This window comes from Cryptotermes secundus, unplaced genomic scaffold (assembly GCF_002891405.2).
Source record: "Cryptotermes secundus unplaced genomic scaffold, Csec_1.0 scaffold374, whole genome shotgun sequence".
NCBI classification, from domain to species: Eukaryota; Metazoa; Arthropoda; class Insecta; order Blattodea; family Kalotermitidae; genus Cryptotermes; species Cryptotermes secundus.
Window position 1 is genome coordinate 1,243,052 of NW_019741302.1, and position 16,881 is coordinate 1,259,932.

At 44.2% G+C, this 16,881-nt stretch overlaps 1 protein-coding gene across 5 annotated transcripts in view; it reads right to left on the bottom strand.

Annotated features, from left to right (window-relative positions):
• LOC111872695 (phospholipid-transporting ATPase ID) overlaps positions 1–16,881 on the bottom strand; it is a 242,203-nt gene that overhangs the window by 71,985 nt on the left and 153,337 nt on the right. For all 5 annotated transcript variants that reach the window (XM_023866826.2, XM_023866825.2, XM_023866824.2 and 2 more), the window contains one exon: positions 3,788–3,846. In XM_023866826.2, the coding sequence (XP_023722594.1) occupies positions 3,788–3,846 (59 nt within the window). The remainder of the gene's footprint in view (positions 1–3,787; positions 3,847–16,881) is intronic.

Here is a 16,881-nt window from a genome sequence, read left to right on the forward strand (position 1 = left end):
CAGATGGCCGACCACTTCGATCTTCATCGTGAACATTTGTTCACCAATCTTTGAACATTCTACGCCATTGTCGTATAGTTCCTTCACTCATTACATTTTGGTTGTAAACCGCCGCGCATAATTCACGATGGATTTCCGCAGCACTCATATTTTTAGAGCGAAGAAAGCGGATAACAGCGCAAATTTCACGGTTGGCTTCATTATCAATAGCAGGACACATCGTAACTATGTAGAGTCAACAATAAACACTAGGTGACCAGTTATGTGATAAGTTTACAAGGCAATTAGTCATGTGACGCTGCCTCGCATGAGCGACCTCTCCCCCGCTCCTACAGTAGTCACTTAATATACTCGTATATGGTGGTTACTTTCCGAACAGCCCTTGTTTCTTCACATGCAACATACGGTCATGCAACCATCCAGTTGGAAGCTCGTATATAGTCTCTACGGCAGAGACAGTGCCTACCAGACTAAGAATAACTGATCAACTTCACTGCGTTTATGCATTTACCCTCCAACTCCTTGCAATGAAAGGGCTCTGCTAAAGCCCTTCAAAACTTAATGCTGGCGTAAATCGGCACGAACTACTGCTTTAAAGGAAATAAACATTTTCTGAAGGCTTTCATAAAGAACAGCAGTTGAAATGAGCCGATCAGCTTCGCCATGTCGGTCCTTCCGCCTGTCGGATGTAATTTGAGAACCGCTGAATGTATTAGTTTCATTAGATCTGACAATGGGGACTTAGATTATAATTGAGCTACACGTTCAAAATTCTGGTTCAAATCGCACACCAATAACGGATACTTCATATGAAGAGATACTTGCATTTCTGTCCCTAATCGCAATATATTTAAAGAAGCGAAAAGTGTCGAATGAAAGTTATACAAAAGAACAAGAAGTTCTAGTCATAGTCAAAGTCACATTGCGACTGACGGTCGGTCGGTCAGTCAGCCAGCTAGTTTTGGTGTCCTGCCAAATCTGGGGATTATGACCAGATATTTATTACTGTTCGACAGTTTCGGTCTTGTTTTTGTGGGGCGCCCTCTTCCCAGAAGAAGTTCGAGGAAGAATCTCCTATTCTCCTTGATATGACACGGACCACACATAAAACGACGCGTCCAACAATTCTTATACTGTTGCGTGTGTAATAATTGCAGCGGTAACGTTTCTATAAAGCCGTTGCGTAGTAAGGATAGGGGAGCCGTTGCCTAGCGACGACAGGAGTTACATATACAGACACAGAGTGATGGGGGGATTTATGAAGTACCCCGTCAAAATTGGATCAGGTAACATGATGTACATATCACGTCTCACAAAGATTGGTTGCTATTCAAAAGTTAGCAGGGCGGATCACAGACAGCATGGAGATCGCATGAGCCTACTTTCATTTCTCCAAAAGAAGAAAAGCAGCTAATAAAGTACGACGTTGGAGTAGACACCAATGGCATATCGTTCACAACAAAATTAGTGAAAACAGGTCAAGTGGTTGAATGGTGCAATGTGAGTTAGTGTATATACACACACACACATATACACAGCGGCGCTAATGTGTCTCCTTTTATTTCTTAGTCCCTCATGGCACAGTGGTTACTGTTTTTGCCACCTGGTTTAGCACTGAAGAATCCGCATTACGACTACGGAGTGGGGCAGGGAGACAGGCGATTTTAAAAAATTCTGTGTATTTGCCAAATTAAGTATACAGCAATGTCGTTTATTTTGTGAAGAGGATTTCCTCCAGGTGATCACTGTCTCTGTGCAGGCATTCCTGTAACCTTCCACGCATGTCTCCCACGATGAGGCGTAGCATTTCCGAAGGAATTCCGGAATTTTTTACTCACAAATTCTTTCCTTTGGCTCTTCAATATTGGGTGGGGGATGAGTACAAACTCTGTTCCTTAAATTCACATGCTGACAGGTCTCGGGACCTTGGAAGCCAGAGAATGTCACAATTCCTAAAGACGATGCGGTTATGAGAAAAACAGTCGTACGACGTAACCTCGACGGAAACCAACGGGCCTCACTAACTTGAGAAAACTTAGCAGCTAGTGCATCAGTAAAAACTGTTCCGATCACGTAGGCACAGCGGCCTGACGTCACATTTTTGCCCCTCCGCTATCACCTTCAAGAAAAAAAAAATATGGACGGATGCCATAAAATGGAATCGCATACCACAGTGTTACCCATCACAATGAAACGGTTGCTGGTCTAGGCGGCGAAATCTCCCCCCCCCCCCAAGGCCAATAACAAGAGTTTTGTTTATTCACTTCATTAGACATCGATGGACTGTGAATAAAGTCGTCGTCACGAGCCATTTCGGTTTGCTTTTACCGACAGAAATTTTCATGGGTAAGGAGATTCCGAATCGATTTTGCATTACATGTGCCTTATAATGACGGAAATTTAAGTCGTGGTGCAATATATTCGTCGTACACTCCAACTGGATAAGTTCAGCAACAGTGCATACCAACGCGCATATCAGAACGCTGCGACTCCGTATGAGAGCGGTCCTGGCAGCTGCGACGTTTTCTGGTATACGAGCGCGACCTCAAAACTATCGTTGTTTTCCTAAAAATGCCTTTACGGCGAAAGCACGCTATAAAGCACTCTACGATGTACTGTTCCCTGGTTACAAAATAGCATGATGTGGACAAGAGGATGTCGAGTGAAACAAGCCCTCCTCACCACACCGGTACCCAGACACCCTGTGCTTATAACAGCCCGTTTCCTTGCCCCATCCCATATTTCGCATGATTCTCATAACATGGAAAGATCATTTCCCTTCATAGCACTGACAGATTGTCATCGTAATGATAAGCTAATGTGTGTTTCCTGTGTATATTTATAGGAAAGAATGGGAAGAAGTCTTAACTGTGGACGAATATCGATAAAGGAATAAAAGAAATAAGATTCACTGAGTCTGAATTCGTTTGCTGCTACACTAAGGGCCCAGTAGTGCTTCAGCTGAAAGTTCAGTATGGCTTATCAATACACGGTAACAGATCTTAAGCTTTCACGAAGGCTGGATGCACTGAAATCTTCCCTGGCGATCGGCTGTTCACCTTCACACAGAGACCGCGCGAGAAGACTTCAATGCATTAAATCTATTAAATCTATTAAAATAAATTAAATTAAATCTATTAAATCTGCAACGCAATATCGAAAGTCTAATGAAAAGGTCATCCATATTTCGCAATTCCAGAGTGAAACCATGGGTTTATCCCCAATCCAAATCACTCTTCCGTGTGTATACTACGATATACTGTCTCAGAATTAATTCTGAATCCGAAAAGGAAGACAGGTAAGACCGTGGACGAAAGAGAAACTTTCCCACCAGCTCGGTGAATCAGCCTTACGGCTTTAGTCGAAGACAAACTTTCCTACTGTCGGATATTCACCGATACTACAAATAATTCAAGGACAGATAATTTTAAAATATATTATCACTAATATGTTCACAGGCGTTACGAATAAAACAACGGTAGACAATTTTAAAATAATCTATCGTTAATATGAAGAATGCCGTCGTCTGGGATGAGGCGCCGTGTTGAATCTTGTGTGAACCGAGGCGATACCTTCCTCCAAAACGTCCGTTCACACTAGATCTACACGGCGCCACATCCCAGAAGGCAGCATTCTTCAAAGTCAACCTGTGAAAACCTCAAATTCCACATATCGTTAATATATTTGTCGCTCTGGAGTCCCAGAAAGCGTGTCTGATGTGGTAATTTTGTGACAATCAAGACAACAATGGGGAACCTGTGGATGAAGTAAATGAAGTTCCACTTACCGCATAATTAAACTGCGAGTTGTAAGCACGGTCGTTGGCCCGGATTCGGCGCTCCGTGTCTGAAACACAACACAGCTATATTAATTGTAGCATTCACCAGTACGGTCTTCAGCCAAACTACAGCTGTTGGCAGGAGTGTCTTAAGCATGGGCCCTTTTTCATATTACATGCCAATCATTTCAGCAGTTGACTCCACTCCCGTTTTCAGGAGACTTCTCATTATATTGCGGCTTTTGGATTATTTTATTTTCAAACATAAGTTTGGCAACGGTTAGATTCGAAACTGCGACCTTGTGAATACTTGGCTATGAAACTAGTTAGCGGAGTGATATAACACACTTTTATCTCTAGTAAATGAGGTATGCAAGTCGCAAAGTGCATCTTCGTGCCAGAAGTAGAGCAGAATACAGCGCAACTCGCTCAACGGTGTATCCCCTCCCACAGACAAGCAGATGCATCCATAGATTTGGCTACTTTCTCTTTACATCTGGGTGGCGATTCTCCCATTCTAGGGGCGGTAAACTTTATCTTTCAAGCGGTACACCTTCCCACGCCCTTTCGCAAAACGCCCCAGTTAGAAAAGTCTACAGATACTACACAGAGGAATATACGCTGGACTGTTCGGATGCTGGAAAGGTGAGAAGAGACACGCGAGTCCTAACGGGCGACATCTCGATAGCCACTATTCAGGAGCTCAGACACATGTACAAGCCAGTCACGTAGTAAAATCTAGTTCAGAAATCTGCTGTTACAACATTTTATATTAACAAACAAGTCAATGGAAGAAGTAACAAACATTCAGACAGTCACTCTCGCCGTTTATGGAATCGGAAGGTCCTGTGTTCACGATACCCAACACAGGCTTCATTCTGAGCCAAATGAATCTGTCCATAACCTCACACCTATTTCTTTAAGATTAGTTTTTAATGCCATCCTAGCTCGCCTACACGCTATATCATTACCCTAATAGGCCATGTGCCGGTCACGGTAGCAGAGCGGTCTAAGGCATGTACTGTCTTCACTCGCTCGGAAGCCGGAAGCGTGGGTTCGAATCCCACACAAGGCACGAATGTTTGGTTTGTGTGTGTGTGCGATTATTCTGTGTCTGTGTTGTCCCGTGTTTAGGTAGAGGCCTTGCGACGAGCTGTAAAATGATCATGAAACTGAGAAATCAGCCCTATGCTTCAAAGTGGGAGCGAGAAAAAAAAAAAGGCCATGTGGCCTGTTACGTTTTCATATAATTTCTTCGGTTTTCTCCCTAAACTTCTCTCCCCTCTTCACTTGTATAATCAATTTTGTGTATTCTGTTGTTCCTCATCTTCTTACAAGTTTCGAATGAGTCGGAAATTCTGTATATATCTCGGCTAATTAATTTTTAATTGTTCTAAAATGTCTTCTTGCATATGATGTAACACCACGTCAGCAGTAGTTCTCATACATTTCACTTCCTACATGGATACAAGTTATGTTGCCATAGGCATATTAAAATGAAAGAATAAACGAATTAGTTAGCTGACAGTCTTCACTCCATAACTCACAAAGTCGATATTACAGCCATTAGGAGGCGATAACGGAAGTGAAAACGCCCTAGACTCCATCGCATAATTTTCGCGCTTAACAGCGCAGCACCCCAACTGACGCCAATGTGAAAACCATGAACACATTAATTTACTTCGTGCAGGATGGCAGAATGCTTACAACCTTCACGTGGAGATGCTATCTGCACTTAGTGATTACGATGTTGTGCTGCTGACAAATGAAGCTGTTGGAGCCGAAGTAACAATTAGCGATGGCAAGCACGACCTCGCCCTTGCGGCTACGGCGCCGACCAAACAAGCCAGGGCGACAACCAGGCGACGCAATACGGTCCTAAAATCTTCTCTGGGTCGATATGGGGATGAGACAGACGTTCCTATCCTCCGTCTTTAGCCCAGCGATCTTTAAGTGCACAGTCAAGATAGTTCGGTCGGTATGGCAACTAAGCAATGGGATGAATGATCGCGGAATAAAGGTTCGACTCCCGGAGGAGGCAAAAGAATTTTCTCCAGTGTCAAAGACCGCCTATGTGCTTCAACTAGCGTTCTGTGTGGGTATCGGGGGTCTTCCTCCCCCGAGAGTAAAACGGCTGAGGCATTCGCCACTCACCCCCAGCCGAGGTTAAGACCGGTGGAGTTATATCTCCACTGCACCGTTAGTCTTCGTGGCGTGATCCTTAATTACGCACAGCGTCAACTTCACCTTCACCTTCACCTTCACCTTTGAAGTGGGCCTATGCCACAGGCCCGCTCATCATAAAAACTACTAACTTCGGATTCTCAAGTAAAAGCATTGTTATCTCATATAGCTAAAAAACTAGCTGCGTAACAGGACATCAAAGTATACGTAAGTTACATCCTTCAGTGCCCGTTAAAAATAAGACACGGGTTTCGGTTTATACGAACACACACATCTGCGTCTCAGCGGGGTTTAAACAGCTGGACGCACAACGAATACCGGACGAAGGGCAAAATCCAAAAACCTAGTAATTCTGAGTATTATACGTACGCCATCGTCAGAACCCTTTAAAATTCCCTGTTGCTATGGAATCCGAAAGTTCATTAACCGTAACACAACCCTCCACCGCCCCCAACACCCTTGGACCGTACACAGTTCACATTCTGCAAGTTACTTCCTCACGACCCATTTTAATTTTCTTGCACTTCTTAATACTGTCATGTATTTAGTGATCAGACGCGGAATTTGGATTGGTAATTGCATTTATTGGCTGGTCACGGCAGCCGAGCGGTCTAAGGCATGTACTACTGTCTTCGCTCGCTCGGAAACCGGGATCGTAGGGTCCGAATTCCACTCAGGGCATGGGTGTTTGTGTACAGGTAGAGGCCTTGCGACGAGCTGATCACCCGCCCAAGGAGTTATACCGAATGTGTAATATCTAGAAAAACCGAAGTGAACGGAGAAGTTCATGGAGGTAGGCCTAGGCCCACTGGGGCTGTAATGCCAAGGGGAAAAAAATGCATTTATTGTGCTCTTACAAACCGTAACCACAATTATCACAAATATTGTCCATCGACCTGTTTATTTTTCAAAACAACGTTTCGGAGATTGGATTGTGCCTCCGTCCTCAGGTAAAACCTATTCAGTTGGGCTCAATCGATAGAGCTAGTCCCTATCTCCGGCCACTTTTGCCGGCTCCAAGATGGGGTATACAAGCCAAACACAGCACAATCCTTCTGCGAGAGCTAAGAAAATATTAAATTATTAAAAGCGCCACACGTATGAAGCCTTGCAGCAGAGAAGTATCTCGACAGAAATAATCACTGAAGGGAAGCAACAATTCTTACGGTATCAACACAAGAAAAAACAAATTCTCCCACTCAAACTACAGTTGACGGAGTTGTAGTGTCTTGACTTCTGCTGCGATAACGGGGTCCAGATGGGAGAGATGTCAAAACTGGGTTGACTGGTCAGATGGTCCAGCAGATGTGTATTTCCCGTATGTGGTGCTGGGCTAAATCTGCAAGACCATTTTTTATTGCTAGCGGGGTGGGACTAAGTCCCTTGTACTGTGGACACTTCTGGCCTATTGTACCAGCCCCAGATGATAAGTGAGGGTGATTGTGGAGCAACTGGTGGAATGCCACTTTGCAGGGGAAACCGTAGTACTCGGAGAAAACCTGCCCCAGCGCCACTTTGTCCACCACAAATCCCACTTGAGCAGACCCCGGGATCGAACCCTGGGCGCCGCGGTGGGAAGCCAGCGACTAACCGCTTGAGCTATCGCGCGGCCCTGCAAGACCTTTGCTTCATTCTAACATATTTTGTGGCCGTCCTCGCATGCATGTTGGGCTAGTTGTGATTTTTCAAGCAAACCCTGCGTCAGGTTATATTTGTACTCCTTAATACGGACTTCTAAATGACTGCTTGTTTCACCGATGTAACATCTGCTACAATCACATGGTATGCTGTACACACACTGCTTCGTCTGCTGGGCATCTCTAACCGGTCCAATTTTCATCAACGTCCCACGGAGTGTATGTTTAGCCGTGAGATTGATTCATAACCGAAACGGTTCCTGATGCACTATCGCTAATTGACACTCTTTATAGTTCAATATATCAGGCGCCAAGTCTTCCTTGTCTTCACCGTGCGCTACCTGATGACGGATCCCACAACACGCTTCCGTCAATAGGTAGGTTAAAACGTTGTGTGCATTTCTATTCTCTCGTACGTGCTACATGATGCGCTCCTCTCACCCTTTTCGATGTGATCATCTTAATATCTGGCAGGTACAATTCTTTCCTACAGTATACTTTCTTTCACACCCACAGAAGACAGTCAAATTTAGAGTCTAGTGTATTTTAATCTTTGCGTGCTTCGTCCCTTAAAATGAGATAAAAAGTTAACACCCATACAAAATAACAGCGACAAAAAATTCAAAACTGAAATTAATTTGAGCTTAATTTCTCAGCTAAAGTAATTTTTGTATGTCCTGTCGTTCCATAAAGTCTGAAGTGTGCGAAAGCTTAGATAACAAGATACATGATCTGTTAAATAATATGGACTTTTTATGTCACCTAACAAAAAGAACATTTAATTTGGCAAGAACCTGATGCTGATGATGGTAATTGCCGCAAGAGATCTTTCATCTCTGTGGATGCTTGATTAGCCGACAACGGCAAGCTTGCGTCTTAGGGACGATGTTTGCAATAAGGGAACTGAAACTCTACTCACAACATGGAATTAACATGAAAATGAATTCAGAGTACTCAACTGCAGACCACGGTTTCATCAACGTACCTTAGATCTCATTTCGCTGCGTAAACGTGGCAGGAAACCTGTTTTCGTATGTAAAAGTAATTCAATTTATACGAACGATTAAGAGGATCGGACAAGTGAATCATACTTCAAGATGTACAAGAGATCAAATGATTTATGTATAAACTCATCGCGTGTATCATTCGAAAACAAATTGTGAGGATTTTAACCAATTCAAATATGTAATACAATTCGTTCAGCAGAGGCGGGAAAAGGTGTCGGCCTTGTCTATACATCAACTCTAAACGGATCTGTCGATTCTACATCATAACCGGGATTACTACGTTTCTGAACTTGTCTATCGCCTAGAAGTCAGAAAAAAAAACACAAAATTTCCGTGACTGGATCTGTATGCGTCAAGTGTGAGTGTAGGAAGCACGCACTTAACTGGGTCCGTTAAAATGGGTAATCGCAATCACTCGATAAATTACGTCACTCAACTACATGTATATACTCACCTAGGATCAGGTGTTGTCAACGGGAGAATCTGGATTAAAAAGTGTGAAAATATCCACGAAGACCTACAACTAAGAGGACATCAAATCCATTAAACACCCTAAAACGCCGCTGCAGAAGACAAATCGAAATGTACATGCTGGACAATTTCGATACCTTATTTCCGAAATGCTGCGTTCTTTCATATTACTAGACAACGGTCAAGTCCAGAAACTCGTTAATCTCAATTTCCCTGCAGATGATATCCACTTCTTATCGACCCCGCTGTGGAAATGCAATCAAACCAGTTACAAAATTACAATGTTAAGCGTAATACAGACTGACTGAGATTTTAATGGTTAATACGTTAAAACACATTTCCTCTTCGGGATACCGCCTCGCTACAGGCTGGATGGCCAAGGGGTTGGGTTCGAGTTCCGATATGAGCGAGACTTTTCTGCTTTTCGCGTCGTCCAGACCGGTTCTGGGACCCGTCCAGCCACCTATCCCATGGGCACCGGGGGAACTTTCACTAGGGGTGCAGCAGCCGGGGCGTGAAGCTGGCCATTCACCTCCAACTAGTGCCGACGTCAAGAACACGTACATCTATACATCCACTCCCCCATACGCCTTCATAAAAAGGTAAAGTTGTCCCTATGCTCAACTAATTAAGCACTACGCCATGAAGGCGTATGGGGGAGTGGTTGCTTAGATCCACATTTTCTTGACCTCGGCAATAGCTGGAGGTGAGTGGTCAGATTTACGCCCCTGCCGCTTTACCACCGGGGAAAGAACCCCCCCCCCCCGGGTACAAACTGAGTAGGCCTTCATGGCAGCGCTTAACTAGTTAAGCACAGGGACAACTTTACTTTTCTGTACAATTAAATATCACAAGTATTAAGTAGGTGTTCATGACAAAATTACGTAAGATGTAACTTCCTCTCCTAAATTTTATCGCAGTATAAGGTTTCTGACCGAAGTTAAACGGAGAGTTTCATGGAGGTAGGCCTAGGCCCAAATTTGGGCTGTAGCGCCACAGGAAAAAAAAATAGGGTCTCTGAATCACTGCAGTAGTAGCCAGCAAGTACTCCGCACGGAAATCTTCACTAGGCACAGCACGTAAATTAAATATACCAAGAAAGTAGGCCTACAAAGTTCCGCACAGCTCTGTTTTAATTATACAGCATCAGAACCAAACTTCAGAAGCGGCCTTATGCGGCTACTACTCCGGCCACACTATCTGCATTAAAAGTCGATGCACAAGTAAAGAGAATTGGAGAGAAGCGGTGTGACTAGCAGCTGAGATGTCCCCCTACCAATTCTTATGTAGGGAACAGAAAACTCCTTTCCAAAACGAATAAGGTCTACATATCGCGAATGTGTGGATACAAATTCAGCTTCCGGTCAGATCTCCGAGCTACGGGCGGTGCCCAACAGCAGCGACGTAATCGGAGTTGGAGGAAGTCTAGCTTCATTATGAAACTGTATTCCATTGTGGCTCCGTAACATGTAGCTGACAGTTCTTACAGTGACAATACGGTTAAATCCTCTATACTCTGATATACTACACGAAACCGGTCCTGGTATATGAAAGGACGAACATATAATGGGATGCACATGTGAATTCACACGTTAGTTATTCATAGGATGTATCGCAATTTCACATCAGGGGCACCCCTTTTACTATTCTCGAAAGCATTTATAAACATCCACATGCAAACATAATTAACATCTGTAAAAATCGTTGCGAAGAAAGCCGTCTCTAGTCCATGTAAACAGACATGCAACAGCCCAGTCTTGCATGAAGAAACTGGACAATATTTTGAAACGAAAATATGTGAGCCTACACTGTTAACTCTATTGCATAAGATACCTGACTCAAGTATACAGGGTGTCCCAGGAGGAATGTGCCAAACTTCGGGAGGGTGTTCCTTATGTTAAAGTATGCCGATATAACCCAAAACACCTATGTCCAAAGTTGAACGGTTANCGCGCGTACACATGTGTGAAGGGAAATTCAAAAACAAATTCTCCGTAGTGTGATTCCTTGTAAAGATCAAGTGGAAAACATTCTACAACATATGTCCTGAGACGCTTAGTTTTCGCGATACACGTCACCAGCAAATGGAGTGTCACACTTCTGAGCAGAGTTATTTCTTACAAGGATGCATAATGCGTTGTTAGGCGTACTCATGGCGCACAGTGGGGCTCAACTGTGATCGAATGATCATGGAATGCGCACCTAACGAATGCTGCGACGTTAAACACCAATATCACAGTATTGCTAAGTTATCCTGGTTGACGTCATCCAGACGTCTTTCGACGGTTGGAGCAGTGTCTCCGTGTTACGGGAAGTGCAACGCCTACGGCACGCATCAATGCAGGTCGCCCACATGACGATCCCATGTTTGCTGCTGTGGAGAAGCTCACATTATCCCAACCGAGGGTTCTTGAACTATGATACTTCACGACGACCAACCGCCTCCTTAACACTACTTGTGGGGCGTATCTGTTTCCAGACAACAGTCCTCTATCATAAGGATGCTATTTTGCGGATGGCTATGGCATCAACACACTGCAGATGAAATATTTTTACACAATAGTTTGTGGACAGACGAAGCGTGTTTTACGCGTGTCGGTAGGTAGTCACATCTCGGCACGGGATAATCCTTACAATATAGCGAACGCTTCAGCGTCAGCACTTGGACAGGAATCGTCGGGGACACTGTCGTGAGCCCCTCTCAGCTACCTTCTCGAAGATAACGTGATTTTCTGATAACTGTTCTAAAGGGGTTGCTTCAAGATGTCTCTAGCTTTGCGGCAGAGGTTGTGGTTTGAGAACTTCGGAGCACCAGCGCGCTATGGGGTAAGAACTTCGGCGGACACTGAACGCGACATATCGAGGAAGGTGGACTGGACGTCGAGGGTGGGCTGTATGGCCTCTTAGGTCGTCGGCTCTAACTCCGACGGATTTTTTTTTCCTATGGGGACACCTGAAGAAGCAGGTTTATGCAATCTATCGAAGCTCTCTTGACAAGACTTCAAGCAGCTGTGACAGATTTTAAAGGGAGGCGACTGGGCCCTCAATAAAACACAAATAGAAGACACAGGTTTCACTGTCGCATTTGCTTCTAGAAAATAATGAGAAGTTATGAAGAAAGACGTCTCCTGGGATGTGGCGCCGTGTAGAAATTATGTTAACCGACGTTTCGGAGGAACGTATCGTCTCCATCTTCAGGGTAAAAGACAAGAAATTCGCGCGCGAACCAACAGACAGTCATAACGTAAATTTACTGTTACTGATAGGGACTCCAGATTTCCATTGCCTCGGGACCCATGTAACTGTAAATCTGGTCGACTGGCACCGTGAAAACTAAACGTCATAGTACGAGAGTCTCTCGCTAGGAAACCTAAACATTCCTCAGTAACTTTTTATTTTTGCGTGGTTCCCAATGAAAATTGGCATGCACTTACTTTGTATGTTGCAAAACAAGGCCTGCCTAGAGAATGTGCTGAAAATACACCCCCCCCCTCCCCCAAGTATCCAAGCACTTTTGTATGCGAGTCTGCAAATTGGCGAAGACATCTGGTAAGGGCAGCCAGCAACCTACAGCCGTATCGCTTCTTTGAGGACGTCAACTGTTCGCGGCTTATTGTTCTATACACGACCCTTCAGTAAACTCCACAAGAAGAAATCAGGCGGTGTCAGGTCGGGTGACCTTGGAGGCCACAGATTTTTCGAAATAAATCGGTCACCGAAATAACTTTCAATTTCCCTCATGTTTGCATTAGATGTGTGGCATGTTGCCCCATCTTGTTCAAAGTAAACTTCCGTTAATTCGTCATCTGTTAACCGATTCACAAATTCACTGAAAACGTTCAAGTACACCTCCGTGGTAACAATTTGATCGAAGAACATGGGACCGATATTCCGTCTACGGGTCAAGGCACACCACACCCCAATTTTCCCCGACTGTAAAGGCTCCATATGAATTTCATGTGGGTTCTCTTCTGCCCGTACACGCGTGTCCTGCGAGTTTATGTAGCCACTCAGATGAAACCAGGCTTCATCCATAAACCATGTAATGTCCAAAATCCCCGGATGTTCCCCAACTAAATGTTGGAAACATAAACAATATCGTATACGTTTCTCTAAATCCGTTGGAAGCAATTCTTGGACTACGGACACACGAAACGGAAGCAGTTTCGCTTTTTTTTTTAAAGCCCTCTGACATGTGGAATAATGAATGCCATTTTCTTTCGAACGGATTCTGGATTTTCTTGGAGGTACCAGTAACTGATCCTTCACACCCTGCACCGTGCGATCACATATCTTCCGGCCTTCTGCGTGTCGAGTCAAAACACTTCCGACTGTCTCTAATTTGGTGGCCAATTTGTGAATACAGGATTTTCTCGGTACACTTCCTTCACCATACTTATTCCGAAATGCTCTTTTACACTGCTTCAATGAACCCGTTCGCCAGTATTCACGAACAATTAACACATGCTGTTCAGCTGAGTATAAGTTTGCGGCATATGCAATCACTCTACACTGAATCACACGCCTGTTTCTCGGTCGCGTCTCGACGTCACGGGTACATTCCATTTCGTTGAGGGGTGTGATAGCTCTGCTTCGATAGAAGTAAGCTTCGTCCATGTCAATTTTCACAGGGAACCATACAAAAATTAATGTGTTATAGAGAAATGTTTGGGTTTCCTGTTTTTAACAAGGGATCACACTATGGAGATTTTATACGCGAGTTCAGTTTCATCCTGTATAAAAGTCTAAGCTTTGAGATCTTCACGACTGTAAATGTTCGCATTGTGGTCTTCTTGGTTGTGACATGTAACACTGTAGGCGGATGGATACCGCTTAGGGGGAACTGAGACAATTCTCAAACATACACATTTCTACTATGATGAGCCGGGATAGCTACGGGCTGAACAACCCAGGGTTCGGAGTTCGTGACCCAGTAGGCTCACGAATTTTTTCTCCATGTCGTCCAGATCGGCTCTGGGATCCACCCAGCCTATCCAATGGACACCAGGGGCTCTTTCCCCTGGGTTAAAGCGGTCGGGGCGTGAAGCTGACCAATCACCTCCAGCTAGTGACGAGGTCAAGAAATTGTGGATCTATATATCCACTCCCCCATACGCCTTCATTGCGTAATGCTTAACTGGTTAAGCACAGGGACAACTTTAACTTACATATTTCTACGCTGAAGACAGAGGAATCGCGCTCCTCCGAAACAGCGGTAACCGTTTTGATTTAAAGGTGTTACAAGCCAGAAGACGAGAATCCGAACTAGATACCGTATTTACGCCTGTATAGGCCGCACATTTTTTGCCAAAAATTCAAGAGGAAAACTGAGGTGCAGCTTATATTCGAAATATTCGAAATCACACTTCATTTTAAAAAAATTATATTCATAATTAGTAATACAGGGTGTTCTACTCCTGAAATAATATTCCAAGAAAATTATTTTTTCTATAATTTGTCTGAAAATTGTGCTGCGGCCTATACACGCACGCGGCCTATACATGCGTAAATACGGTACATCGATATCGAATTCCGTAAGCGTTTTCCGCCGGTTGAAACTGTGAGGGAATGAACGCACCAATGGAATTACTGTGTATATGTTCATTCATTTGGAAGTTAAATCGCTCTGATACTGGTAAACGCTTGCAATCAGACTGCCGAATGCTGCGAAATTACGCTATTTTGGGTCACCACGAACAAGTACTAACTTGTTTTGCTACGTCGCCTAAGAGTGTACAGTACGTCACGAACGAGTGAGCAGTATATTGCTTTAATGTACAGTTTGTATTCTGTAAGCGCTCATAATATGTTGATGTGGATACGTGTAGTTAGTACATATCATGGAAGTGAACTCCTTTACGAGTATCACAAGTTTTTTTTTTTACCTTTAAAAACAAGATGACTACAGCTAAAGGTTAAGTTGTCCCTGTGTTTAACTAATTACGTACCACGCCATGAAGACGTATGAGGGAGTGGATTTATTTCGTCAACTCGGCACTAGTTGGTGGTGAGTGATCAGCTTCACGCCCCAGCCGCTTTAACCTTGGGGAAGGAGCTCCCGGTACCCATTGCATAGGAGGTTGGGTAGGCCTCAGAGCCGATTTGAACGGCGTGGAGAAGAGAACATTCTTGACCCTACCGGGACTCGAACACCCGACTTCTCAGTCGTCCAGCCCGTAGCTAGTGGCTATACCGATTGCGTTATCCAGGCTCCTAGATGTCTACAGTACGAGTCTATAAATGAGTTCGAGAAAGAAGTGTTCGAGAAGTCTAATCTAAAACCAAGTAGACATTTGATGCTGCCACGTGTTTTGGTGACGGGAGAGGGGGTTCGGACTGGTGAATAGATTTACTTGATACTCACAAGTCGTGACTACAAATAATTATACCATTCTAAAGATTACTGTAACTATAACACATGGAGTCTTTAACGTCTGCTTGCTTAGATGGTTAACACTTCAACTATTGAGCTGCCTTTTGAATCGTCCTACGACCGACTTCTGAGTCTGAGTCTTACGACCGACGGTCAGCCAGCCAGTCTGTCTTGGAATAAAGCACCCATCTGGAGCTTACGACCCGATTTTTATTACTGTCAGACAGTTGGGGGTATTTGATGTGGGGCGCTCTCTCTCTGAAGAGAGGACGAGTCTGTCGTTTACAATTGCTGCTGGCCCTCGCCACCGCAGTCATTCTCCGGTCCGAGTCCCGTGGGACTAGCGACCATACTTTACTGTCTCAGATTCGCGACTTCACTTTTCGTCGTCTCCTATAACTGGCTGGGGTACGGTGGAGGTATTAGACCTAAGTCTAAGTCTAATTCTGAGTCTAAGTCACATTACGACCGACGGTCAGCTAGTAAGTCTTGGTGTCGAGCCCCAGTTATTTCTCTTTGACAGTTACGGTCTTCTTTTTGTGTGGTGCCCTCTCTGATGAGAGGACGGGTCTGTCTTTTGTATATGCTGCTGGCCCTTCCCAGTGCAGTCTTTCTCGGGGCCGAGTCCCTTGGTACTCGCGACCATATTTTACTGTCTGATCTGAGACTTCCCTTATCGTCGCCTCCAAACGGGAATTTATAACTGCCTGAGAACCTCATACAGATCACCGCCTCAAAGTTTTCCATTTTGCTCTTCAAGAATGCGTTGTGACGAAAACGATGTATTCACTCCCAAGCAACGGCTTGGCTTTCTAAGTGTTTACAACTTTCAGTGTCCGTATCCATGGATTCCGTGTTCCGAAATTTGTTGGTTTCCAGGTATCAATTTCTCCGTGACGTGTTTTAAAAATCTGTTGTTTAGCAATGGATTGTTTCGCTTCTGCTATTATCCCGGTTTTAGGCATGGATTACCTAGCCGTTGCTTAGCAAATGATCATATTCGTCATAATATGTACGTGTTATGATGGGAATGCACACAACTACTCGAGTTCACATCTCCATGAAGATCATAAGATACACTAGCAAACTACCCGTACCGCCCACTGTAAGCTTCTTCAGCAACAAAATGATACCACTGACTGTGGTGTACACTCCGATTCTGGCCTAATGCCATTACGTGGTAGTCATCTCGAAAGTAGGCATATTAGAACATAAACAGAAACATACTCCACTACGCAATGGCTTTCATCGCCTTTGCAGCCTAAAGACTGTATACTCTGTTCACGTTTAACCTGTCTGTCAAAAATGTACACGTATATATCTTTGTAATTGGACACTTAGGGCAGTAGATCAGAAACACCTGAAAAGCTTCGAAATGTGGTGTTGGAGAAGGATGGAGGAGATCAGTTGGACCGATTATGTGAGAAATGA